Here is a 27,385-nt window from a genome sequence, read left to right as displayed (position 1 = left end):
GCCCCGCGGCTCAGCCGGGATCTGCGCTGCTGCCGGATCCGGCACGGCCTGCCCGGGCAGGGGGATGGGATCCCCGTTAGGGGGGTCCCGTGGGACCTGTCCTGCCTTGGATTTAATCCCCCTCCTCCCCACCCACGGAGTCCCACTGGGGTCCTGTGCTGGTGGGTGCAGCCCAAACCCTCCTGACGTGGGGAAAAAGAACAACCGGTGATGCCGACACTGATGGGGAGCAGATGGGGAGGAAAATGGGGCAGGGAAAAGGGGGCAGAGTCCCCCAAGCACCCTGCAAGGTCCCGGAGACAGGCAGGTGGGACCTGCGCTTCGGCACCCGCTGCGGAGAAGCAAACCTCGAAGAGGCTTCGCTTGTCGTTAAATAAACTTTATTGTTGCATGGAGAAGGGTGAAAGGAAAATAAAATTTCTTCCAAGGATTAAAAGCAGCAGGTGGGGAGGAGCAGCTCGGCTCTTCTCTCCCCTCTCTTCCCGGAGGCCACGGTGATGGGTGGGCTCTCTCCGAGCGGGAGATGCTCGGCCAGCCCCGGCCCCCGCGGTCCCCCCGAGGCGTGCAGGTCCCTAAAGGCACAAGTGTCACTTTGCCCCCTCCCCGCACGGCTGCCGACACCTCCCCGGAGCAGGCCAGCTTGTGCAAAACCCCCACGTAAAAAAATACCAGTTTTTCAGTATCGAACATCCTAAAAAACTAGAGCTTTGATCAATGTCAGTTATCCACACCCTTGATTGGAAATTCGGATTTACACCCTGGAAAGCCGCTGGGTTTCCACTGGGAGGGGATGTATCAGGTTGGCACCAGGAGGGTGACTGGGAGCGTCCCCAAGTCAGTGTGAGTGGGGGGACGGCCCTTTCCAGCCCCCCTTGCTCAGCCCTGGGTGGGCAGAGGGTCCCTCTGTGGGGCAGGAGCACCCACGCCCCAGCACCCAGCGGGCTCCCTGTCCCGGGGGAGGGCTGGGTGTAGGATCAGGGCCCAGGCAGGGGGGTCTCCCGCCGGCCCCTTCCCCTCAGCGCAACGAGAAGCCCCGGGCCGTGTCGAAGTCAGTCCCTGGCTGCTACGGGCTGGGCTCCGTGCTGGCCTCCACCTCCAGCTTGCGGCGGTACCTCTGCCGGCGCTCGCAGCGGGGACACGGCTTGGTGCCGGCTTGGCAGTCCCGGTGGAAGACGGTTTTGCATTTGCTGCACCTAGGAGAAACCAAAGGGGAAAATAAAACACCTCCTTGTTGGTAACGTCAGAGCAAAGACTGAACTTCTCGCCACCAAACCAGATTTGGGGACACTTCCTCGTCTCTGTTTCCTCCAAGCGCTTGCTGAGCAAAGAGCCCTGGCTCCAGCTCGAGCCAGCTCGAGCTCAAGATGAACCCTGCTAGCAGGAGCAGTAACTACTTGAGCAAAAGATGCGCCTTTAGCAAGCGCAGAGCAAAAGCAGCAGCTCACCCGGAAACAGCGCTTCGGGCAGCTGCCAGCATGCTGCCTTTTTTTTTTTTTTTTTCAGATGAGAGAGGGCGATGGGTGAGGTTCACACCTCGCTTTTGAAGCGGTGGCAGCACAGGAGCAAAGTTTCAAGGCTGAGACACTCAAATCCTGTGATGGCAGAGAGCCCGGCTGGGGACACGTCGCCGGCAGGGCCGGGGTGCAGCTCAATGCCGGAGTGTGGACCCTCGGCTCGCGGGGGTCGGGGTGCAGCCGGGAGCCCCCCAAGCCTGGCTGCGGGGCTCGGCCATGGCAGGGACACTGCGTGGGGACACGGAGACGCAGGGAAGGGGCCGGGCAGCCGGGGATGGCGTCGCCTTTGAGCCGGCCGGCTCTGGGGAGGGTTTGCCAGCGCCCGCCCAGGACCTCCCTGCTCTGGCTCAGCGCCGCGGCAGGAATGTAAACAGCCACGGACGGTACCTTGTGTGGGGCGGAGGGAGGAGACACCCCGCTCTGCCAGGGGCGTTCACGGCTTCTCCTGAGTCCACAGAAGAAAAGGCCGTGCTACCAAGGCTGAACTCCCAGGCACAATCCCCCACCTCGCCAGCAGCAGCAAAATGCAGCCTGTCCACATGCCAGCGGGTCAAGTGGGTTATTTTTAAAATGCCTGCAAGTGCAAATACCTGGTGCACAACTGACGTGTGAATACCACTGAGTGCCTTAACTTCCCAAAGGACCCATGGAGAGGGGAGCAGAGAAACACCCAGCAGCGCCAAGGAAGGGCCCGTGACGTATCCCAGCCCCGGTCAAATCCTGCTCCTGACAGGCGGCTGCAACCCCGAGTCACACAGAAAGGGTCGTGCACGGACAGACGGGGTGGGGGTGCTGCCTGGCGCTGGACATTTTCCCAGCGGAACTATTTTCACGTGGCTTCTCCGGATTAGCAGCGGCAGTGGCTCCTCCCTGAGCGCAGGGTGGAGGGATTTGCAAAGCCAGGGGCTGGTTTTTACCCTGAGTGTTTCTGAGCGAGCAGCAACCTCCTGCCTCCACCTGCCAGAGCAACGGCTGCAGGAAGCGGCCGCCGCCGCCGTGCGAAGGAGAAGGTCCCGTGCCCGGCGGGGCTGATTGCGAGGTTATTGTTAGAGGTGTTTCAGACGCATCCTGCAGCGAGGGGTGGCGTGACCCTGGCAGCTGGCTGTCCCGCGGGGCGGGCAGAGGGGCAGGAAGCCGGGCTTAGCTTGGCGAGGATGTTGGTTGAGCTGCTTTCCTGCTGCACAACCTCCTCCACCAGGGAAAAAAAAAAAAAAGAGGTTAACAAACTTCAGAGCCTAGCTTTACAGGACATGAGACCTCCGGCTGGCTGCCAGCAGAGCTCAGCCCCGCATGCCTGCTCCTTCCAGAGCCCGTATGCTCTTTCTTGAGGGAAAGTCAGTCTCCTGGAGATGTTGTCCTCGATAACAAGCACAATCCCTGCGGCAAGGAGGGAGAGTGAGCAATCCTGCTCAGCTGCCACGGAAATATTTGCAACCATGTAAACAAGGTACACAAGGATCGTGGTCTCGGCGTTTTCTGCAGCTTTGGGATGTTGCTGCTCGATTTTAGGGACCGCCAGGCAAAGCAGGAGCACACAGATCATCAGCCCATTAAAACTTCTCTGCCAGGATTATACTCATTAGCGAACAACCATCGAGATGTGGATCCCTCTCCACGTACAGGCTCCTGGGCTGGAGGAGTTTGATGCCGATTTCTTCAGAAAACCCTGACGGTGGGGATGAACACCCCCCTCCTAACACACCCATCTGATGTCAGCGGCTGCTGAGCCCTGTGCCTGTGAAGGGCTCTGCCGGCAGGAGAAAAATCCAGATAAAAGCCAGTGTCCCCCGTCCTGCTGGGAATCCGCAGCCTCTCCCCAGCATGTCCCTAGGGCTGCTCACCGTTTATCTCCTAACGCGTATCCGTGTGTCCTTCCTCCCCTCCTTGGTTGTAGAGGGGTGTACGAACAGTCCTGCTGCTGCTTTTCCTTCCCTCCTGGAACCCCTGGAAGGGGCCAGGCTGAGTTTGAATGAGAGATGTGGTGCCCAGGAGAGCGAGGCAGGGGCACCTTCATCCTCCTCCTCCTCCTCCTCTTCCCCCTGGCCCCTCTGCTGCCCTGGGACTCAGCACGCAGTCAGGCTTTTGCAGGCTGACAGCAGGGTGCTGGGCGGTTCTGCATGTTCAATCTGCAAAGACAACTTTCTCGGTGACATCTCGGCGCTGTGAGCTCCTTCTCCTGCCCCAAACCAGCCCAATTTTGGCTCGGATTATCTTGGGGATGGTGAGTGCCATGAGGAGGTGGATGACACAAGGACATGGGTGTCACAAGGACATGGGTGCCATGAGGACATGGGTGCCACAAGGACACAGGTGCCACAAGGATGCACAACCAGCTCAGAGCTATTTCCAGGCCACCTGAGGGCTACGTGCCTCGAAAGCAGACAGCCCCTACGAGGGACCCAGGGGACAGTCCAGGCTCTGGGGAAAAGCCAGGGCGGCCTCACAGCGGCGGGACGTGACGGGGACATCGCTCACCTGGTGGTAGTGTCAAACTCGAAGGGAAAAATGATGTCACTGCTGTTGCAGATCTGGCAGATGAAGCCACGCTGGGTGCACAGGTCGCAGTTGTAGACGTGATGGGAAGCAAACTGGAGCAGAGACTGCAGGAAGGTCTCAAAGACGCCGTCAGCGATCTGCAGGGCAGAGATAGGTCAGGCAGGCGCAGAGCCCAGTCTCCCGCCGGGTTGCACTGTGCAAAATCCACATTACACCCATTCTTTGAGTTGCTATGTGAAGACAAGGCTGTCCTCCAAAACCAACCCTAAACATGTGCCTGGGTCGCAGCAGGACCCCAGAGCAGCACCTACCACCTGCTGGGACAGGGCTCCCGGCTTTGGAGTCCATGCAAACTCCAGCTACCCATCACCTCCAACGTTATGTGCAATAGATACAAGTTTGTATGAAGACACATCATCAGCAATGCGGCTTAAACAGAGGCAAAATACTTTATCTTGCCTGGTCTTCGTAGTTCTTGGAGGATAGGTTTGTGCCAGTTATTTTGGTAAATTAAAATAAAATAAAGGCAATTATCTGCCTTTATGCTGATGTGCAAGCTTGCAGAGTGCACGTGATGGGTGAGAGCAAGGCAAAAGGAAAACAAAGCTGTTTGAAACCTTCTGCTGCTGATGATAAAGTGCCAAGCTCGACAGAAACCAGGATGTTTTCATCAGCAAATCCCCAGGACCACACAAAGCTCTCACCTGCCTCAGATCAGCGACGCTGTATTTGTGGGGACACTCCAAGAGGTAGTGCCTGTGATCCAGCCTGCAAAGAAGCACAGAGAGGAAGATGGTGGATGGTTTCCACCGTATCTCCAATGGCTTTGGAGCACAGGGGAGCCTGGATGATGCAGACTCTTGGAAGAAAATCACTGTAAACTTGATTTTTGCATCATGCCACACATCCCAAACCCTGCCAGTGGAAATCATGTGAGAGCATTTCAAAGGAGGGGAAAAAGAAAATAAATCTTTCATCTATTTTCCCAGGTGTTTCCTGTCCAGCCAGCAGCTCCTCTATCAGGAAGGTGTTTCCTGAGTCACATCTCAACCAGCCAACAGATGGACAACTCCTTTCAGCAGACATGGAGCTAAGAACCAGCCCATGCCTCAGCAGCACCGCTCCCCGCTCCAACAGCGAGCGATGAGGAGGACCAGGAGACCATTGGGGTGCAAAGAGGAGGATGCAGGGGTAACGTCACCCAGAGAGGGGCCTCACCGCTTGCTCAGCTCCTTCAGGGCTCCGCTCCGGCACATGATGAGATAATCTCCCAGCAGCTTCAGCTGTTCCCTGCTCCGGCGGATCCGGCCCATCCTCTCCACGTGCTCGTAGAGGCTCTCGTTGACCAGCTTCAGGTCGATCAGTGGCTGGTTACGGATCTGGGTGAGGAACTTCAAAGCCTGACGGCAAACCTGGGGCAGAGAGAGGCAAGAGGTGGGCATGCACCAAGGAGCAGGCTCGGAGGGAGGCACAGGGTGGACATCTCCACCTCTGCTGGTGGTGGAAACATTCAGAAGGACCTTCAGGAAGCGTTTCCCTGCTCCCTGCACTGACCAAGCCCAGACTTACCCCTCGTTTTGTCAGATCCCAGTTGTGGATAAGGCGCGAAGGAATCACCGTCTCCTCGTCCCGGTGGCAGCTGTCGCAGTAGTAGAGGCCAGAGAAGGCGCAGAGCTTGGGCTTGGTGAAGGAGAAGCCGATCTGCCTGGAGCAGCCTGGGGGGAGCCGAGGGGAGGCAGTGAGAGGGGACCCACGCTGCCTGTTCCCCTCACCACCAGGATGGGGGGAGAAACTTTTGGGAGGGGTGAATGGGGGAAGGAAAGTTTTTGGAAGGGTTGGAGATCAGCTAAAGTGCTGGTAGGATGTTCAGTCAGAGGTCCCCAGCCCCTCCCTGCAGGCGAGGAGCTGCGACTTAAGACCATGATGGTCCAAAGGAGACTGGACTATCCCTGAACCCACTTGAATTCATCAAGTGGTTCAAGTTTCTTTTTTTTTTTAGGAAAACATCCCAGTGGTTTAGGGAAGAACCTAAATCCCACCTGCCTGCCCCATCACTTCCACCAGTAACTTTACCCTGTTTTGCCTTCACTCAGCCTTTCTCTTTCCCGCTGCCGCTGCAGGGTACCAAAACCACATTGCACAGGATCCTTGTCTGCAAGGAGTGAGGTTGGGATGGATTAAGGCAAAAACCCCCTTTATTATAGCAGTGGGTGAGCCAGAAGGAACACAGCTCAGGTCTTGGGGGAAATCTGCAGGGTTTTTATAGTGACTTGAAAGAGAGTGCATCTCACTGGGAGTCGGGAAGGCAGGAAAACCCTTTGTGCTATTTTTAATGGGTTCAGTTCTCTAAAATAACTGATCATGCGTAAGTGAACCTCCAGCATCCTCAGGGAAGGCTTTACCACCCCACCCCTCATGCTCTGCGGTCGCCAGAGCACATCCCATAAGAAAAGTTCACGGTGGTCAGGTGTTGCTCTTTGAATTAATCAAAAAAAAAAAAAAAAAGAAGATTTTATCACTCATTACACCCTGACACGTAAAGAAACCGCTCCTGCATCAGACTTGGGTGTCAGGGTGGGAGGGAGGTGAAAGCGGGGCAGGCAGCCTGCTAAGAAAACCTACACATAAAAAATGGGAATTTGTCTTTTCAGCTTGCTGCCTCCATCTGTTGGTAGGTGGAAGATGCAGGACAGAGCCTGGAGGGGAAGGTAGATACCAAATAGAATGGAAAAAAAGAATATATAAAAAGAAGAGAGATTAAAAGAAAAAAAAAAATCCAACCTGCTGGAGGGTACAAAAAATACAATTTAAGCAGGAGAGAAACCTGAAGTTTAATTAACTTACAAAGGTAAAAAGCAAATTATACCTCCTGTGGAGGTCAGCGAGTGTTATCCTATTAAACCAGCATTGTCCCGCGTGCTGAGAGGCGTTAGTGGAAGGTTAAAGGAATGTTTTGCAAAATCAGCTTGTCACACCCATCACAATGTTCGCTCCTGTGCTGCGTTACCGGAAAAACAGCATTTGCTCTTGATTGTGCTTTCCCCGCAGGTTGGGGCCACAAAATGCCCAGGAAGAGAGTCCTGGGCCTCCTGGTCCATCTAAGGTTGCCTTCAAGCCAAGACCCACCACTGTCTGTACCATAAACATCTTAAGGAGGAGCCCAGTAACAGCCCAGCTGGACCTGTGCTGGGCTGGGCTGGGCATTCAGCATGGGGGGCTCACCAAAAGTGCCACCAACTGGGGACGGGAAGCCCCCGTGAGGGGCTTTGCTGCTACCTGGGGTTTGGGTGGGGAGACCAGCAGCTGGTCTGCAATGGGTCGGCATGACTCAGGGTGCCTCTAATTTGATGTCACCTCGTTAACCTGAATGAACGCAATGTCATCCTCCGAGATGGTTCTGGGTTTTTGGCCAAGCCCATGTGTACCTGCACAGATGAAGCTCTGCGAGTCCAGGCCTTTCTCCATGGGGATGGCCACCAGGTATTGCAACAAGAAGCCGTTTTCCTTCACGATGTTCTTCAGGATGACCTGGGAATGCCCGTCCAAGCTGCCACCCAGCGTCAGCGCCTCCTCCGCGCTCTCCAGGTAGGACATGAGCACCCCTCGGACCAGCTCCCTCCACGAGGCCGCTTCTTCTGCGTTCTCAGCCTGCAGCTTCAGGACAGCTTTGGAGGTGATCACCTTGAAGAATGCGGGTCCTCCAAGGCTTGTGTCTGGAAGGATGTCCTGGATGGTCTCTATACCATAACTGTTGCTTAAAATTTTGTCATTGTTCCTGACCTTAAAGCATTTTAAAGTTTCTAGAGACAGGGAAAAAATAAAAGGGACCCAGGTTTTGTCTACGTCCACGTACAGAACAGCCTCTTTTATTGCATCCAGCTCCGGTTCATGAGCTGAAGTCCAGTCAAAGCTGTTCCCAGGCACGTCACTGTACTGGAGAAGAGCAGCGGAGTCGCTCTGGACGGGCTGGCCTTCGCCACCGTCTTCCGGATACTCCAGTGTCTCCCATTCCTCCTCCTCCAGCTGAGGCCGGCACTTCTGCAGAGCCTCACGGATCCTGTCCAACCAGTCCTCAGCCTCGTCTCGAGAAGGAGCTCGTAGGTAGAGTTTTTTCCCCAGGAAAACCAGCTCAAAACGGCCATCCGAGTGCGTCAGCGCCAGCGACTCGCACCGCAGCAGGGAATAGCTCTCGACACAGATGCGGTCCTCGTGGTCCAGGAAGAGCCGGAGCTCCAGTGGTGACAGCTCGCAGGAAAACTCCTTCCATATCCCCATGGCTCCTCTCCGCTCCAGGCTGCCCAGCTTCAGGAGCCCTCGGAAAGGGTTGGAAAGACCTGGGCGAAAAAGCAGATGTGTCAGTTTTTACCAAAGAGGGGCAAGCCAGTGGAGTGAGAAAAGCCAATGCTCGCAGTGAGCAAACAGAGGCAGCACAGCTTTTGTCCTGGTGGACAGTGGGATGGGGCAGGGGTTTATAGGACCTTGGTCTCCATCACCTGCCCACCTGTATTTGGGGTTTGAGGCTGAGAATGAGTGGGACAGCATAAAGGAAACATGTCCTGCAGGCTGGACAGAGACATGGAGCAGAGGCACCCAGTGCATCCCCACTCCTAAAACACTTCCACCAGAGCCATCATGGGCTCAGCAACGCCAAGGGACGCTGCCCCACTGCCTTCTGCAGCTTCCAGTGCTGCCACCAGCTCAGCAACGGCAAACGGGTGCTTCCCAAACAGCCCCTCAGCCAAAACACCCCCCAGCCCCTGAGCGCTGCCCAGCGTAGGTGCTCAGCGAAAGCAGGAGAGAGGAGGGCGGCACGTACCCATCTGCCTGCGGTGCACAACGCTGAAGCCCTTTTGTTCTCGTTCGGGTGACATTTTGGGCTTCCCGCTCTCTGAGGATGGCACCGAGAGCCTTTCCAAGTCCAGAGCACTAATGAGCCCTGGGGCCAGCCCCTCACCAGCCCCCTCGGGCCCAAAGCCGTTGGTGTCGGCCATGATTTCACTGCTCTCTCCTGTGGAAGGTCTGTAGAAATCATCTTCTGAGATCCAGCTCTTTCTTTTCTGTTCAAAAATAATAATAAATATATTAATTATCAAACTTATCAAGCATCCTGTGCCCCTGAAACACACATGCCCACAGTGACCCCTCCATGGGGGCTGCTCCTGAGCAGAGTGAACCCCAGGCAGCGATGCTGGCCATTCCCTCGCCGATGGCTCCCCTGCTCCCTCCGATCAGGGAATGTCCCTCAGGACTGGGCTGGCAGCTGGCAAATACTGGGATCATATACTGGTGGTATTATAAACTCCAAAATGGATCAGTTCTTGCCCCCTAAAATCATTGAGGGCTCAGAGGAGAGCACATTCCTGGCAGTAACCACATAAAAGATATCTGGTCCATGAAGTATTTCTGATAGAGACTGAGAAACCAGCCCTGCCATGGATGTGTATGAGGTTGCCTGGAGCAGCAGTACCATCCTTGTTCCAGAAAGAATAGAGATGGGGCAAAGTAGAGAGACGATGTCCAGGGTGAAAGAGAGACTTATGGCTTACAAGCAGATGCTACAAACACCAGGCCTGATCCGTACAGGAAAAAAGCAAAGCAGGGAAGGTGGAGGAAACCTTTGTCTCCATATGTCAGGAGGCGATGAGACCCATAAGCATAAGAAACCTTGTTAAGCTGAAAGAAAACATGGCTGTTAACTTCTTCAGCAGTTTTTCTGGTTACAAGAACTGAACGAGGTTCTGGAACAAGGTTCCTGAACAAACACCAGGAGTGAAATGTGACCCAGCTCAGTGCCTCGGCAAAGGGAGCAGCTTCCTGAGACCCAGAGCATCCCTGCCAGGGCTGCATCCCACCAGCAACAACTTCTCAACTACCCCACCCTGCTTTCCAAAAGCCTTTAATTCTGAGTAATACATTAAATGACAGCAGAAGAGCTGTCACCACCCTGCAGCGAGGATCACGGGTGGCTTGCGGTGCAGGTCCCAGCGCACAGGCAGGCTCGTCTCACTCCCGGAGCAGGAATGCAGGTCGCTCCGTGAGTCATGCGAAAGCAGGGGGGAATTTCCTGTTGACACCGTATGTTATACATAGATTAGGTCAAACTGGCCCAATGCCATGAGGAAGAAGCGGAAATGGGATAACTGGGAGGGAGCTGAAAGGAGCAGAGACCAAAAAGACAAACCATTTCGGGGGGGGGGTATGAAGTATATCTTAACCTCACCAGGATGGAGATGATGGGAACCAAGATGGAAACAATGGGAACCAGGATGGAAAAATCAGTAAAAAATTCGACAGAGGACAAAGATGTTCAAAGAGTTTCCTAAAAGCAAAAGCCAGCGGATCAACATCTCGGCGGCAGCAGGGGAAATCCGCCACCGTTTAAGCCAGCCTAAGCACCAGGGAATGCCATCCTGCTCTGGGAACAGATGTGCTGCGTGAATATTTTTCCACTGGAAAACTAATTTGTTTCCTGTCCAGTCAACCCTTTTCTCTCCTTTTGTGTGGACCATAAATGAAGAAAAGTCCCAAAGAGAAACTTGACTCTCAGGCTGTTTTACTGGCTTGCATACAGCTTGCGGCCAGATTTGTGTGAGAGCTCATCACTCTCCAGATACTGTTAACAAAACAAAAAACTTCCTGTGGCAGCCGCTCTTGGCAAGGGATGACTGGCAGGCCAGGCAGGTTTCAAAAGTTTTGGTGCCTCTTTTACCAGTGAATATGGACTTTGACCCAATTTCCCTGAGGGCAGTGGCATGGACACAGTTCACAGAATACCAGAATCATCCGGGCTGGAAAAGCCCTTGAAGCTCCTCTAGCCCAACCATGAACGTCACCCTGAGCGTTCCCAACTCCCCCAGATCCCTCAGCGCTGGCTCAGCCCGACTCTTCAACCCCCCCAGGGATCCCGGGGACTCCCCCCCTGCCCTGGGCAGCCCATTCCAACGCCCAACAGCCCCTTCTGCACAGAAATCCTTCCTCAGAGCCAGCCTGACCCTGCCCTGGGCAGCTTGAGGCCATTCCCTCGGGGCCTGGCGCTGGGGCCTTGGCTCCAGAGACTCATCCCCCCTCTCTGCCCCCTCCTGGCAGGGAGTTGCAGAGGGCCAGGAGGTCTCCCCTCAGCCTCCTCTTCTCCAGACTGAACCCCCCCAGTTCCCCCAGCCGCTCCCCAGCAGACCTGTGCTCCAGACCCTGCCCCAGCTCCGTTGCCCTTCTCTGGCCACGCTCGAGTCATTCAATGGCCTTTTTGGGGTGAGGGCCCAAAACTGAACCCACTCAGCGAGGGGCGGCCTCACCAGTGCTGAGCCCAGGGCTCAGATCCCTTCCCTGTCCCTGCTGGCCACGCCAGTGCTGACACAAGCCAGGATGCCATTGGCCTCCTTGGCCACCTGGGCACACTGCTGGCTCATGTTCAGCCACGGGATTCAGTTCCATGGGGTTCAGGAAGATGCTCATGGAGCGGGAAGCATCACTTACAACCAACTTGCTGCCAGGAGAGTGGAAGCAGCACAGAAGATATTTGGGGAAACCAGTGCCTACTCAGAAGCTGTCACCAGTTTTACTCTCATTTTGCATTAGATCTGCCGGTCAGGAAGCATAAAAACAAGGAGATGATAGCAAGTGAGCTGCCAGACAACCGTAACACCTACCGGACAACCCAGCAGCGGAGAGAGGAGGTATTCAGGCGTCGGGCTGCGGACTGCCTGGCTCGCCTCGCTGCCGCCCACTGTGCCGCTGCCGCCTGTCTCTCCTCTGCTCGGACTGCCTCGTCGCGGGGCCCAAACGCCAGCTGTGCCACCGGCTCGTGGTGCCACATCCCCAGCCCCATCGCCAGTGGCCACCGTGGCACTCAGCTGAGCACAGCCTGGACTGTCGGGGGGCGGCTGCTGGCGAGCTGCCGGGGCTGGGGCGCAGGGCGCTGGGGCCGGGGGGCAGGCGGGCTGCCAGGGGGAGCAGCCCAGTGTGCTTTGGACCAGCCGTCCCTCTGGGGCTTCCAGGCTTGGCTTGGCTTTGCTGAACTCGGACAACACCCTTGAAACAGAAGTGACCAGGTTAAACAGAGCTATGTTAATCAGAACCTATAAAAAAAACACTTATTGCAAGTTATAACAGCCCCAAAAAAGGGCTCAGCATCACTGCTCGTCTCCTGCGGGCTGGCAGCGCTGTACAGCTGCAAAAAACCCCCTGTGGTGCCGATTGTGCTAACAGAAAAATGTGTGATTTGTGCCCTACAGAGCAGCAGTTAACCCCACTGCAGGCAAGGACCCCTCCCGGGAAAGGATGCACTTCCAAATGATGCACATTAACGGGGTTTATTTTGCTTCCGATGGACATCTCCTAACGGAGGGAGAGCACTGGGTGCTCCCCACAGCCCCAGCCCCATGTGCAGCTCCCAGACACGTATCCAGCCCTGTGCCAAATTTCAAATGTTTTCATAACCATTAATGAGCAATTCTTAGTGGAGCCCAGCCAGACAAGATGCTGTTCCCATGCCCCTGCTTCGTCACCAGCTAGGTCGAATTAAACCAGCCCAAGATTAAAATTCAAAATGACATCTTTCCATCACGAGTTTAATCCAATCATGGCAGGTTCTTCCAGGATCACCATAAGATGCAACATCTTAGAAGTAGGTAATGATGGCATTATCAACGGGGAAGAACAACTGCAGCTCTAAAACCTCCTGAAGACCCTTACTGGGAAGTGGGTGACTTCGCCAACCAGCACCCTGAAGCCAGGATCCTTCAAAGCCAGGTTTTAAATGTGGCAGGGAAAATATTTACTGATTACTCAGAGCTTATATAACCTGCTACAAATCTTTGTGCTGGGTGTTTGGCAGAAATAAATCATGAGGATGAGAAACTAACAACCTCCCTCCACTAAATTATCTGGTGAAGCTGCAAATTATAACCCTTTCCTGTGACCAAACTTATTTCCTTCCCCCTGCAGAAAGCCTCAGAGCATCCCCCAGCATACGCCAGGGAGATGTGACATTCCTGAAACTGGGGAGCAGCATTTTTCTGACATCTCTGCCTTGGTAAAGAGCATGGACCCATACTTCAGTGGGCAGGAGCTCATTTGCCGTGGCAGCAGGATCCCAACAAGCCGTGCTGAGCATTTCTTTTTACCCTTCAGGCTCTTTCCAGGAGAAAAAAAAAATAGCTTGTTAAAGAGAAACAGGGGAGAAAGCCTTCCTGCCTATAGAGACAAAATAAATGAGAGCCTGGGAGGGGGTTAAATATCCCTTTGAAGAGGAGATCTGGGAAAAGACTCACTCTTGCAGTGACCTGTCCAGGTCCTCGGCGGTGGCCGTCCCCAGGGCGGAGTCGCAGGAGAGCGGCTCCTCGCTCCGCTCGGGGCTGCGGGTGCAGTGAGCGGGGAGGACGCTGTCGGAGCCCAGGCTGGAGGAGAGCTGGGACGAGCTCGTGGTGTTAAGGCTCAGTGAGGACGACGTGAGCTTGATTTTGCTACTGGCTTTGCCAATGGGTAGGACGGAAGGTTGAATCTCAATATCATCTGATCCTGATGATTGGGAGATCGAACCCAGCGAGGCTTTTCTGTGGGGTTCAGATGTCGAGGACGTGAGAGGCTCCAACAGCTCCGAAACAGGACACAGACCAGACAGGGACAGAGGGGTGACAGTCCACTCGTTCAAAACTGCTGATTTATAGGAGAGCTCGAAGGTTAAGGATGATAAGCCCTGCAAGTAGCTAAGGAGAAACTCACACTCTTCAGCATCTAGGAGCAGAGCGGTCGCCTGGTAGTATTCGGGCAGCCGGGACCTCTCCCGCAGCAGCAGCTTCAAGTAACACTCCACGAGGCCATCATTCAAAGCCAGCCTCAGCCAGGCTCGGCAGCGGCCAACGTCCGTATTGATAAAGATGAGTTGTTCCAGCTCTGAGACAATATTTCTGGGGAAAGCGAGAGAAAGAACAGAAAAGGACATGAGTGGTTCTGGTTTCAGTCCATCACAGGGTGCAGGAGGGGCAGATTCCCCACCAGGAACTGCCCAGCCTGCTCTGCTATGGGGAGCTGGGACAAAAAAGGCTGTGGAAAATCTCCTGCCTTCGTGGAAAGCATTCGTTTATCATGAAGGAAAAAGAGGTCCTAAATACCCCAAAGCTAAATACGTTGGTAATGACCCCAGGCATCCCTGGGGTGCCTCTGGGTGCTCCTCCTCTCTCTGGCTGAAGGCATCTCCCACACATCGCTCACCCTGGAACAAGGATGCTGAGGGAGAAATTCCCACTATCCCTGCACACTGGTGGGGCTTGCTCTGGTTGGGTACTCCTTGGTGACAACTGAGTGTCTAAATCCCAGCTTCCAATTTAAAAATCATCCAAAACACAGTGAAAACTGCTGCAGCAGCCCCCCAGAAAAGTGTGGTTCATGTTGAGCTCCTCAAGCAATCTCAGCCTCCTGACTTCAACCATTTTCTCCCCAATCCAACAGCGACAGCACCCTCCCTCACCCTCTCTGTCCCCAGCTCATGTCAGCACTGCTGATGCTACGAAAAAGAGCAAAAGTTTTGTAATTTTTTTTTTTAAATCTGTCTCTCAAGAAAGAAGAAAAAAAAATCTTCAAAGGGCATGAAAATATCCCCCATAGCATGTGAAAGTGTTATTTTCATCTGCTCTTTCATAATTTAAGAGTCGGTGATGGAGTTAGATGAGGCTTTCAAAACTATTTGTGTGTGGGCTGTTGTTTAGTGTGGGAGGACTCTGCTTAGGGAGTGGCTCAGAAAAACCCCAGCAAATAACAATAGTTACCCAGGCGAGACCTCCTCAAAGGCTGGTCGGGACATGGGGAAACGGAGGCCAACCATCCCCAGCTGATCCAGGTTAGAAGAGAGACCAGACCCCTGCGCCGTACACCAGCATGGTCACGGGGGCCCCACCAGGGACACGGAGTCCCCATATACAGCCTGGCACCCAAAAATAAATAAGAAAGGGGTGTGCCCTCAGCTGGCAGCAGCATTTCATTCCTCAACTGTTTGGGGACATCAGCCCATGGCTAAATGGCTTTTGCACTAAAGAAAGGGGATAAACCTGAGTGTGCAAACACCTTTCGGCAGGGATGGGCACTCACCGATGGGTGATGCTCTTCAGCAGACCCCAGAAGACCGGCTGGGGAAGGGGTCCCCGACCCCCTGCTTTCTTCCCTTTCCCCCCACTCTCTGTCTTTATGTGCTTCGCCTTCAGCCCATGCACAAAAACGGCTTCCAGGGCGCTGCAGAGGGTGTTTGCATTCCCATCGTCACTGGTTACAACGGCATCTGAGGTCACGTACTGCTTCTGCAACGCCTTGATGGCATTCACCAGTTGCTTCTTGATCAGCTGTGAGACAGAAGGTACGTGCTCGGATTATAAAAAACTAAGTATTAGGAAAGCTTTCATATAAAAGGGCTCAAAAACTGCAAGGCTCATCCAGAGTGAAGCACCATGCAGCTCCTGCTTTCTGTGGATGTTAGGGAGCACGATAGCTAAACTGGTCAAGCTGGGGACTCATGCTCTTGGCATCACAGTTCATCTGGCTTTTTTTTTTTTTTTTTAAATGAGTAATTTATGCAATTTTAGCTGGTATTTTGGAGCCCACTGGGTTGCTGGGGTTGCCTTTAGAGCGTGCAGTGCTTCCTCTGCACACACCAAACTGCTGAAGAGAATGGGGAGAAAAAGAAATCAGCTCTGTCCAAGCGTTTGCTCGGGAGAAACACAAGGATTAAAGAAGCATGGGTAAGAAACTCGAAACTCGAAGGAGGTAACCCATAACAAGGGCTGCGATACCACTTGAACTCGTGCAGATCAGCCCAAGCAGCATGTGACGCGCTAACAAGTCCTGCCAGCAGAAATCAAAGCCATCGATCTCGCTCTCGGCAGCTCGTCTGTGTTGGTTAACCCACAGGCACTGCTGGGGATGGGCTCCCCCCAAAAGGTGCTTTTGGAAGGACGGCTGGGGTTTAACTACTGCCTTTGGAGAGACTCAGTGGGCTCTGAACCTGGAATGTGGTAATTTTACCTTCCAGCAGCTTTGCTTCCCTCTTTGTCACACCCGTTGAAAAGAAGCAAGTTCAGTGAATTTAGCAATTTTACACTGGTGGAGAGGATTTTTTTTTTTTTTTTAACGCAGCTGAGCCCGGATGTCTCAATCAACCTTATTTAAAACGAAAGTTGCACTTCCCAGCAGGCATTTGGCAAACACTGCAAATTCAGCCGGGACCTCATCAAACAATTCATGTTTTGGCATCAATCACGCAGCATTCAAGGCGAACGCTGAATGGCATCAGCCTCTGCGACTGGGGCAGGGAAGATTTTTGACTCAAGTCTGGGTTGGCTGCACAAACCCATATTAAATTTCCAGCCTGGGATATTTTTTTCAGCATCTAAATAAGATTTCCAGCAGCTGTAGTTCAAGGACAGCAGCCGGGGGAACAGGCACCTTCCCCCTGCCCGTACCAGGGGATGCCTCTTGCAGCAGGAGCTGCTTTCCAGCTGCCCCGCAGATCTGCTGGCATAAGCAACCCGCCTGCAAGCAGCAACTGTGGGCTAACAGGATTAAAGAGTGCAAATGATTTTATCTGTCATGCATGAATTAATTCTGCTGTAGGATGAATTAAACACCCGTTTGAACCGCCAGGTTTGAACTTTGCTCATTAAACGTGTTTAGACTCCCAAAGCTGGGTAAAGAAACCCAAATAGAGCGAGCAGCAATGCTCCTTCACCCAGGTATCAGGTCTGAGCACCCTCCCCTGCCCCACACTGGGTCACGCCACGAGGGGAAAAGCCCAAGGTAGAGTCCGGTGTGATTTAACTCAGAGCCCACCTGTTTGCTTTAACCCCCCTGCACCAGACAAACTATCAAGGACTCTGTCAGAAAGCCCATCACCCTTTGCTGTATAAATCATCCCAATCCCAGCTGGCAACAATGACAAGTCCTACCACGTCCCCGCCGGTAACTGGAGTTGCACTGGGGAGTAACTGGAGCTATCTGGGCAGGTTGAGGGCGTCTCACTCACCTGTATGGCTTCCTTGGGGTCATCAGCGTGGCTCGAATGCATCTCAGCTGCTGCTGCTGCTCCCCACGCCGGGCGCTGCCTTCACATGTCACCTTTGGGACAAGGAGGAGGAGCACGTCTGAGCACCCGTTTGGATTAGATCTGACTCACCTGCCGTGCAAAGGGCACCCACCGCCATGCAGGAGGTAGGGATCGTGCACCCTGGCCAGGCCGCTGTTGGATTCGAGCTGGGACCCACCTACGACCACATCGCAACACGCCACGCTTCCCAGGGAGCAGGAGAGTTTCAGGCAAAACACAGCATGGCCAAGAGACCGAGGGAGTAATTAACCCTTGCAAGAAGGACTAATTAACCCTTGCAAGCTGCCTGCAGGCAGCCCTAAACCTCAGTGTGACGCTGGGGCGAAGCCAGCAGTGATGCACACAGGGCCAGGGACTGCTTCCCTTCTGTGTCCACATCACTCGCAATGCCCAGGCGCCAGCAAGGACATCAAAACAGGCACTTCGTGAGTGAGCCTGAACGACAGCACTCAAAAACCATGTGCACAGCATTAACGTGGCCCAGACAGATGCATGTCACCCCCCAGCAGACCCCGGAGAGCTGACGACAGCTCTTCTTTCCAGTATTCGCCAGAGCCAAACCCAGCTGGAATGGACCCTCTCAGAGGTGCCCGGGCACTCGCCCCGATGGCACAGAGGAAGGAAGGTGCAGGTTCTCCATCAGGTCTCCAGTTGCTCCATTCAGATGAACCCCAGGATGTTCCCGCTCCTGGAGGTGTGGATGGCAGGGCTGCTCTGCTGCAGCTGGTTTTGGTGAGAAAAAAATCAGCCCTCCTGCTACGGGAAACCCTGCAAAAAACAGAGCTGAGCAGGCAGGGCAGCCTTGTCGGGGTCATCTGCAACTGCAGAGTGTTTGCAGACAACAAGGGACCTTTGACTTCTGGCCTCCTGCCCTGTTCTTCAGAGGCGTCTGCTGAAACCAAGCTGTGCCTGGAGGCTCTGCGAGCAGAGCACGCAGCTGTCAGCGAGATGGTGGCTGCACGGCTGCATCCCTGCTCAAACAGTGTGTCCTGGTACTGAGAGCTGCTCCAGCACCAGTAAAGCTTTCTGAGGATGTGAGAGATTGAAGAAGAAATGTATTCCCTTGAGGTGGAATCCCTTGTCATCGAAATGGAGAAAGCCCAGCAGCTGACCGCATGGTTGGGGTATGCCCACAGCAGACAACGGGCATGGTATGGCATCGATACTCCAGAATTTATTTCCAAGACAACACCAAACCCCCAGAACTTTTCCCAAGCAGAACTGATGGCCTCAACCTGCCCCTCTCTCTACACCATGAGCCATCAAACCAGGGCACAAACATGGTTTGCAGACCAGTTCCTACACAGCCACGGCCAGTCCCCAAGGCAGCGGTGGTCCAAATCCAGAGCAGCCCAAATCTGGAGCAGCCTAAACCCAGGGCAGCCTGAATCCAGAGCAGCCCAGACGCAGAGCACCCTGTGCATGTACTGCACCAGCCGGTCCTGCTCAGACCAGCAGGTCAGGAACTCTTTGGGGACAAACCCTGGATTGATCCTCAGTGTTTTCAGAGTTCGTAGACAATTTCATAAAAAAGGAAACCGTTTTCACCATGACTTGTCATAAGATTTCCTTTCTTCGGGTTGCAACACAGAAATGGGGGAGCGCAGTGATTACAGGAACATTAACCTCTGGCTTAGAGGCTTGAGGTGCTGCTGGGGGTTTTTGGGGGGAGCGAGGGGACACCTAAGTGACCGCAGAGAGCCATCCCACCTCTGCCCTCCGTGGGAGATTCAGATTCCTCGGGGCCGGGCAGCCTCTGCCCCCTTCCCTGCCACCTCCTGCATGCGCCCTACAAACAAGCGATACATCCCACCCAAGACACATTCAGGGTGCAAGAGCTTGGGGTGGGAGACGTAAGCCGTGAGCTCAGGGGGACATTTCTCATGCCCAGAGAGGCAGCGCGGGTGTTTCAGCTCCAGGACTGCACCCGCCCTCTGTGCTCTCGGTGTCAGCCACCCCGGTGTCCCCAGACGGTGACAGGGGAGGGGGTGACAGCGTTGTTTTTACAAAGACCTCGTCCAGATTTTACTAAGTGAGTGGTATTCCCCCAAAACACAGGCTCCTTTGTCAGCATCACCTCTCCCATCGTCTGCAGGAGGCAAGACACGGAGGAGGACACCTGCCACCTTCACCACGGGACTCTCCACTCCCACCACGACCAGTCCAACCAGTTTATTCCAGCGTCGTGAATCTACATGGCTCCGCTTCTGTTGGGATAGCATTTCCCTGAATAACGAGTGCAACGAACAAGCTCCAAGGAGGATTTCACCTAACACAAGTCTTCAGTGAAACATGGGGAACTTGGACCAGCGGCCCGGGTGCCGGGCTAACCAGCTCTAGAAGGACCTGAAGGGTTCCGGAGCACTTCCAGGCAGATCCTGGAAAGTCACGGCTGTTCCTTGTGATCTTGAAAGGGTAAGAGATGGGATGGATGTGCAAATGCAGAGTCAAGCCCTTCTACAGCAGAAAAACCCCCACACCGTTTCCCAGTAGTCACCACCCCGAAGGCTGCGCAGAGTACAACAGCTCGAGTAAGACAAAGAAAATAAACCAAGTGAGAAATAAAAACAGCCAGCAAGCTGGTGTGGTTAAACCTACCGAGGAAGAGAGTCGCCGGTGCGAGAGCAGAGCTGTTTATTTACCAAACTGCTGCAAAATAGCCAAATTCTTTAGGAACGGCTTGTTCAAACCAAGCCTTGTGCCAGGAGAGGCAGAGACCCCGTCCCAGAGCTCGGCTCTTCAGTCTCCCAACAAGCGACGCTCTCCCAGTTATAAATAAACAGCAGGTCACCGCTCGTGCTTTGCAAACGGAAAACAACAGCCCACGACGACGGCGTGAACTGGTGACTCAAGGCCTGGACGCGGAGCCAGTCATTTTCCAAGCACGAGTGCTGTGCCAGTCACCCTCCACCCCAGGGAAATGAGGGCTCTGAGGGACGGTGGCTCCAAGGGCTGGTGTCGGGACAGCCCTCTCCTCCTACACAGCTCCTGCCTTCCCCTCGGAGCCCGCGCACGCCCAGCCACGCTCAGCACACAGCCCGACCCCGAGCAGAAGCAGCACAGAGGCAGAGAAGCCAGCTGGCACGGCCAGCGGATTGGCTTGTTGGAGGATAAAACCCCTCGGAGATAATTCGGTGAGGGTTAAGGCAGGGTTAGAGCCCAGCCCCAGCTGGCAGCAGCAGCAGGACCCTTGCATCCAACTTCAGGTCCTTCCCTGCGCCCAGCCCGGCCGCCATCCCACTACAGGAGCGCAGGCATCGCGTCAAGGACAGGGACCAACGTGCCACCCTCTTCCCCGCGGAAACGTCCTCCTTGCAGTTGACAAACCTGATGGGGGACGGAGAAGAGTCGCTGCTGACGAAGCCCTCCAACTTCTGCCCCCGCGCACCGAGTAGGACGCCCAGGAGCGGCTGGGGGAGGAAAACCAGCCGCTGAGCTCCCAGCACCGCCCTTGATGGCAAGATTGTGTTTCTCAAGCACTCACAAATGAAAATTTCATTCAGGCTGTCACCTGCTTCTGCACCTGACTACAACCTGCCAGGGCCGCAGGTAAAGCTGGGGTCGATGCTCCTCAGCGTTGCCGCCGACAGAGCCACGGCGCAAGGCCGAGGCGGGTTGTGAAACCCCCAGCGTGTGACAGCGAGATGTCCCCGTATTTATACTCCCGATTTTTGCACCGCTTCGGGTTGCCAGCGCAGGAGTTTCCGGGTCGATTCGGTGGCCATCTGACAGGGCGGGCGGCTCGCATCCCTTGATGGGGGCACTGGGGGTCACTGGAAGGAAGGCGGCAAGAAATCAGCTCTTTAAACTCCCCGTTTTCTGTTGGACACAAGAACTACCCAGAGCTCGTTCACAGCCGCTTGTTTTAAGTGAGAAAATGTCATTTATAGGGAACGCAACGCGCAATAAACCGGAGGAAGCTGGGGATCCCGCGGGGGCCTCTGCGCTGGGCGGGTCTGCGGGGGGTTTGGGGGGTCAGCGCCGGGGGAGCGGAGCGCGGAGCAGACGCCAGGACCCCCCCGGGGACGCGGCGGAAAGCGGCACCTGCCCCACGGCGGGGGGGGCTCGGCGCAGGGCCAGGGCCGCTGGAGCGCTGCCCGCGCGTGGCGGGGGTCGTGGCTCGGGGGGATCGGGCCCTGCGGGGGGGGCGGGCAGAGCCTGCCCGGGGCGGGGCCGGCAGCCGGGGGGGTTGGGGTCACCCCATGCCCGCACCCCCCGTCTGCGCCCCATCGCCCCGCACCCCGGAACCTCCCCCCCCCGGCCGGCCCCCGCCCCCCGCTCACCGGCTCCGCGCCTCCGCCCGGGGAACCCGGAAGTACCGGCCGTGCCGGGAGCGCGCAGGCCCCGCCCCCTCGTGACGTCAGCGCGCAGGGGGCGGGTCCAAGGGGCCGGGCCACACGCTCACGGGTACGGGCGGGCACGTGCGCTGGGCGGGTACACGGCTGGGCACACACGGACACACGTGTACACACATGTACACACGGACACACACGGACACACGTGTACACACGTGTACACACATGTACCACGGACACACACACGGACACACGTGTACACACGTGTACACACGGACACACACGGACACACACACGGACACACGTGTACACACATGTACACACATGTACCACGGACACACACTGACACATGTATACATGGACACACGTGCACACGCGCACACACGTACACACATGTACCACACACATGTACACACATACACACGCACACACATGTACACACTGATCACGCATACGTACACAGATACACACACGTACACATGCATACACAGGCACACACTCGTACACATACACATATGTGCACACATACACACATGCACAAACATACATGTACACACGCACACACGTGCACACATGTACACACATGTGCACACACACGGACACACGTGCACACATACACATGTGTACACATGTGCACATGCATACACGTACATACATGTACACATGCGCACACACATGCACACATGTACAGTCCCACAAGTGGACCTACAGGCACACATGCACAGACACATGCACATGTATGCATGCAAATGTGGGCACATGTATGCACACACATGTGGGCACACATATGGGCCCACACATCTGGGCACACGTATGTATGCACACATATGCACACATCTGGGCACATGTATGCCCACATTTATGCACACACATGTACTTACACACGTGCTGGAGAAGCGCACACCCACAGGCAGGCGCACCCCTCCATGTGCACACACAGGTGTTACACACGGGCACTGGCAGGCAGGCACACGCATGCACACACGTGTGCAAGCACCCACCTTCACAGGTGGGTACTGCTGAGTGGGGGGGGGGGCGGGCAGGACCCCCACCGCCGGGTCACGGCCCCCCGCTGCCACAACACGCGTGTGCACAGCCCGGACACGCCTCCACACTCCCGTCCCTCGCAGGACGCTCTGGGTGAAAAAACACCGAGTTTGGGTTTTCCAGAAGTTCCTTCCCTGGCGGTGCACAAACACCAACTTTACAGAACCCCGGGGGGGCGCAGGGCACTCCAGCGGCACCGCCTGTCAGGGTGGGGGCTTGCACACGTGTGCATGCGTGTGCCTGCCTGCCAGTACACGTGTGTAACACCTGTGTGTGCACATGGAGGGGTGTGGGTGTGCGCGTCTGCCACGTGTGTGTGTATATGTGTGTGTGCACATGTGTGTATATGTGTGTGTGCACATGTGTGTGTATATGTGTGTGCACATGTGTGTGTATGTGTGTGTGCATATGTGTGCGTGCATGTGTGCACATGTGTGTGTGCACATGTGTGTATATGTGTGTGCACATGTATGTGTGTGTGCATATGTGTGCGTGCATGTGTGTATATGTGTGTATATGTGTGTGTGCACATGTGTGTATATGTGTGTGCACATGTGTGTATACGTGTGTGTGCACATGTGTGTATATGTGTGTGTGCATATGTGTATATGTGTGTGCATATGTGTATATGTGTGTGCACATGTGTGTATACGTGTGTGTGCACATGTGTGTATATGTGTGTGCACATGTGTGTATACGTGTGTGCATATGTGTGTATGTGTGTGTGCACATGTGTGTATACGTGTGTGCATATGTGTGTATGTGTGTGCATATGTGTGTATATGCGTGTGTGCATATGTGTGTATATGTGTGTGCACATGTGTGTATACGTGTGTGCATATGTGTGTATATGTGTGTGCACATGTGTGTATACGTGTGTGTGCACATGTGTGTATATGTGTGTGCATATGTGTGTATACGTGTGTGCATATGTGTGTATATGTGTGTGCACATGTGTGTATACGTGTGTGTGCACATGTGTGTATATGTGTGTGCACATGTGTGTATATGTGTGTGTGCACATGTGTATATGTGTGTGCACATGTGTGTATATGTGTGTGCATATGTGTGTATATGTGTGTGTGCACAGGTGTGTATATGTGTGTGCACATGTGTGTATACGTGTGTGTGCACATGTGTGTATATGTGTGTGTGCATATGTGTGTATATGCGTGTGTGCATATGTGTGTATACATGTGTGGGCATACGTGTGTGCATACTTGTGCCCAGATGTGTGTGCCTGTGTGCATACATACGTGTGCCCAGATGTGTGCCCAGATGTGTGCCGACATGTGTGTGCATACGTGTGCCCAGATGTGTGTGCCTGTGTGCATACGTACGTGTGCCCAGATGTGTGTGCCCGTATGTGTGCCCCACGCCCTGGGCAGCCCCTCGCTCGCTCCCGAGGGGCAGAGCAGCCCCCGTCCCCGTAGCCCCCCTGTTCGCACCCCCCCGGGATGAGGTTTGGGGTGCCCCGAGCGTGCGGCAGCCCGGAGCACCCTCCCTCGCCGGGGGGGGCCGTGGGTCTCGGGGTGCTGCAGGGCTCGGGGGAACGGCAGCTCCCCACTGCCGCAGGTTCTCTGGGGCGCTGCGGGCACCCGGGTGGGGTGACAGCGAGGAAAGAACATCCGAGGAAAGAGCCAAGGGAATAACAACCCAGGAAACAGCCAAGGAAATAAAACTCAGGGAAATAACAACCAAGAAAATAACAACCAAGGAGATAAAAGCCAAGGAAACGGCCAAGGAAATAAAATTCAAGGAAATAATATCCGAGGAAATAACAGCCAAGGAAATAACAGCCAAGGAAAGCCTCAGCGGCTGCTACATCAGAACAAGAGCTGAGAAAGGAGCGTGGGCACCGTCACCATCCCGCTGACTTTAGCTCGGCCGTGCCGAAAAACTCCCCGTCCGAGAGCTCCCCGTCGTACAGCTCAGCGATGGATTCCTCTTGCTGGGCGTCGAGGCGTTGGAACTGGTCTCTAAGCCACTGCGGTTTGGGTCTGTTCGGATCCGATCTGGGCGAGCCCTGGAAAGTGCCGGGGGAGGTTTGGGAGAGGGTGAGAAGCAGCCGGAGGAGCAAGGGGCAGAGGGGAGACATGGCGCGTCCTCCCTGCCCTTACCTGCTCTCTAACGTTGTGATTGTTCTTGCTCCATCCCCGCCGCAGGAGTTTTTGAAAGGACCTGACAAAAAAAGGAAAAGGACGGAAAGTGGCGGTGATTGGCAGGAAGGTTGCCTGCGCCCTGCCCTGCTGGGGAAGCGGCCACTGTAGGATTTGGGCAAACAGCGTTTACAGCACTGCAAAACGTCTGGATTTTGGGGGCTAAAGGGGGAGAAAAAAGGCTTTTGTGTGTTATCACCCCAGAATTCACCTTTCCCGTCCAGAAGCAGGGAGATTGGCCAGGGAGGGCTGAGGCGGGTGCCAGGGCCTCCACCTGCCCGGGGTGACATTTCAGCTGAGCCCAGGGAAGATGAGGCGCCCCAGAAGGACGGGACGGTGCTGGCTGATGTAGCTGGGAATGAGTCCTGGTTGAGCCTGGATGTGAACGGCATCTGGAGAGGACAGGGGTGAGCTCTGCAGCCGCCTCTCTGGGCAGCAGGGCAGGGAAAACGGGCAGAGCTGCCACCAGAGAAGAGTTTTGCTGCCAACCAGAGCGGGGAGGGATGTGGGACCAGGCGGGAGCCCAGGGCTAACACATCCACCACATCCAGGGTGGAAAAGGGCTGCCTGGGTGGCTGGTTGAGCTGTGAGCTTACAGCCGTGCTTTGGGGTCCCTTTTCTGGGTCTCTTAAAAAAGCAACGTGTTTTAAACACAGACTGGTGAGCCTTCGGCGGCTGGCGCCCGCGTGGCTGGGGGGGTCAGGGGTTAGGTGCTGCTCAAAGATTGCTCAGGACGCAGCAGTGGCGCGGCGCAGGGAGTAGTTACCATCTCGGGCGTGATTTACTGCTGCTTTGGGGTTGGGAAGCAGCTGCAGGTTTTTGGTAGCAAACCTGCGGAAGGAGAGAAAGAGAGACTCATAACATCAGGATTTTCTTGTCGTACTCTGCAGCACAAGGGAGGCCAAAAGGTTCTTCCTCCAATCTAACCCTTTATATACATGTGCAAGCCTGTGCCAGCAGCCACATTTTCAGAACGAGCCCATCCTCCCTTCCCAACTCCCCTCTCTTCCCTGCCTCCGGAATGACCTGGACTCCCAGAGCTCTCCTAATCTCAGCAATGTTTATGTCTGCCTTGCTTATCTGTGCAGTGCTTTGCAGGGTACTCCCCTCCTGTTTAACCCCAGTTGAAAACATGTAGGTAGGCTTTTTAAAGAAAGAAAAGCGCTTTTTTTTTCTGAGGAGAAAGACGCCAAAGGGAGGCTGAAACTCTGTTGGCACGCTGGGTCCTCTCCCCTGCCTGTCTCTGGCACTGCCCTGACCCATGCAGAGCTGTGGCACCTGGCAGAAGGACTTGATTTTGGCAAGAGGGAAGGTAGCAGGGGATTTGCTGCATGGCTGAAAGCAATCGGTGTGGGCAGGAGAGCAGAACAGGGTCAGGAGAAGAGCCTGGAGGTGAATCTGTAGAACTAGGGATTGTGTGATAAAACTCAGGGAAGGGCTGTGTTGGGAGGGAGCCACGGCCCCGCTGACGGGAGCTGTTAGGAAAGCTGCGAAGCAGAGCTGCGGACAGGTTGTGACAGATGCCAGGACAATCCTCCCCTGAGCAGGGCTGTACAGAAGGGGTTGTGGGGAGTTGGAATGGGCTGCCCAGGGCAGGGGGGGGGGTCCCCATCCCTGGGGGGGTTGGAGAGTCGGGCTGAGCCAGCGCTGAGGGATCTGGTGGAGCTGGGAACGCTCAGGGTGAGGTTAATGTCTGGACTGGAGGAGCTTCAAGGGCTTTTCCAGCCCGGATGATTCTGTGATTGCCATGGCAAGCTCCAAGGTTGGAAAAACATCTCCTGTGCTACCCAAGAGTGCTCACAACAGTACTCTGGGGCTCATAAACTGTGTGTGGAGATATCACCCTGCCTCAGTGCACTCCAGCTACAAGGCTTGACTGACAGCTGTCTGTCAAACAAGTTGCCAGCTTACATCAATGAGACAAATTACCAGGAAATTAATCATGATGATGATAGACAGTGATATTGCTAACAGGAGCCTGTCACCGGAGGTGTACTCTGGTTTCCACTGGGAGAAAAGGAGAGAAAATCAGGAGGGGAGAGGGGCTTGCTCCCACTCTCCATGTCCAGGACACACCCAGCAATGCCCAGTATCACTCCTACCTTCCCTGCGGTTTTCCTGCCTGCCTTCCCAGCCTGGGCCACGCCACCAGAACCGTTCCCTTCCAGGAGACACTGGCCCACGAGAGCAGAGGCTCCCTGGTCAGGTTGCCTCTTGCTGAGCAGCTTTATGAGCAGCACCACCTTTGAGACCATCTTTGCACAGGCCAGCTGGAGCTTGGGCAGGCGACAGTCCCTCCTCAGGGCTTGTGCCACGTGGGCAAGGAACAGCCGCAGGGCTTCATCTGGGACCAGCAAGCGTAGGTGACAATGGACCTTGGTTTCAAAGAGTTCTCCTTGAACCTGTGTACTGTCCGGGCTGTCAGAGCTACCTGATTTATTGAGGAAACTGGATCCTTCCTTTTGTTGCTTCCAGTGTGTTTCTGTGGTTCGAGGGACGGCCAGTAAATGCCTGCCTAGAGAGGAACCCTCTTCTTCAGCTGAGCCCTCTAGCAGGCTGCTTGAAGCAGGGGGGCTGTTGGTAACAAACACCTTATAGCAAAAATGCTGGTTTGTGTTTAGTCTCTGCTCTGCTTTACTTTCTGTTGGTGTGGGCTTTTCCTTTGGATTCATGCTGCCAAACATCTCGTAGAAAAGCTGATTACCTTTATTCAGATATGGGCTGTCCCCCTGGTTGTGCTTTCTGTAAGTCCAAACGTAGTCCTGCCTTGGGGATGGTGCTTCCTCT

General features: G+C 55.0%; 1 protein-coding gene across 5 annotated transcripts; it reads right to left on the bottom strand.

The window, feature by feature from the left end:
• Positions 1 to 363: 363 nt before the first annotated feature.
• PLEKHM1 (pleckstrin homology and RUN domain containing M1) lies at positions 364 to 21,443 on the bottom strand. Of its 5 annotated transcripts, XR_012635168.1 has the most exons (14): positions 21,381 to 21,443; positions 20,425 to 20,870; positions 17,017 to 17,108; positions 15,093 to 15,340; positions 13,280 to 13,915; positions 11,657 to 12,038; positions 8,827 to 9,067; positions 7,436 to 8,344; positions 5,580 to 5,725; positions 5,229 to 5,422; positions 4,715 to 4,778; positions 3,990 to 4,147; positions 3,356 to 3,640; positions 1,087 to 1,193 (listed from the first exon to the last, which is right to left on the bottom strand). XR_012635168.1 is itself a non-coding variant. In XM_074926830.1 (13 exons), the coding sequence occupies exons 3-13, from the start codon at positions 17,056 to 17,058 to the stop codon at positions 1,064 to 1,066; spliced, it is 3,150 nt and encodes a 1,049-aa protein (XP_074782931.1). In that variant the 5' UTR covers positions 17,059 to 17,108; positions 19,696 to 20,870; positions 21,381 to 21,443; the 3' UTR covers positions 364 to 1,063. The 5 variants fall into 5 exon arrangements, 4 of the variants coding, with proteins under 4 accessions (XP_074782931.1, XP_074782928.1, XP_074782932.1 ...); XM_074926830.1 differs by lacking the exon at positions 3,356 to 3,640 and having other exon boundaries at positions 364 to 1,193; positions 19,696 to 20,870; XM_074926827.1 differs by lacking the exon at positions 3,356 to 3,640 and having other exon boundaries at positions 364 to 1,193.
• Between the last annotated feature and the right edge of the window lie 5,942 nt (positions 21,444 to 27,385).

The sequence above is a fragment of the Athene noctua genome, chromosome 25 (genome assembly GCF_965140245.1).
Source record: "Athene noctua chromosome 25, bAthNoc1.hap1.1, whole genome shotgun sequence".
Taxonomy (NCBI): Eukaryota; Metazoa; Chordata; class Aves; order Strigiformes; family Strigidae; genus Athene; species Athene noctua.
Note: the sequence above shows the minus strand (reverse complement) of the source record. Positions and strands in the feature narration are given on the sequence as shown.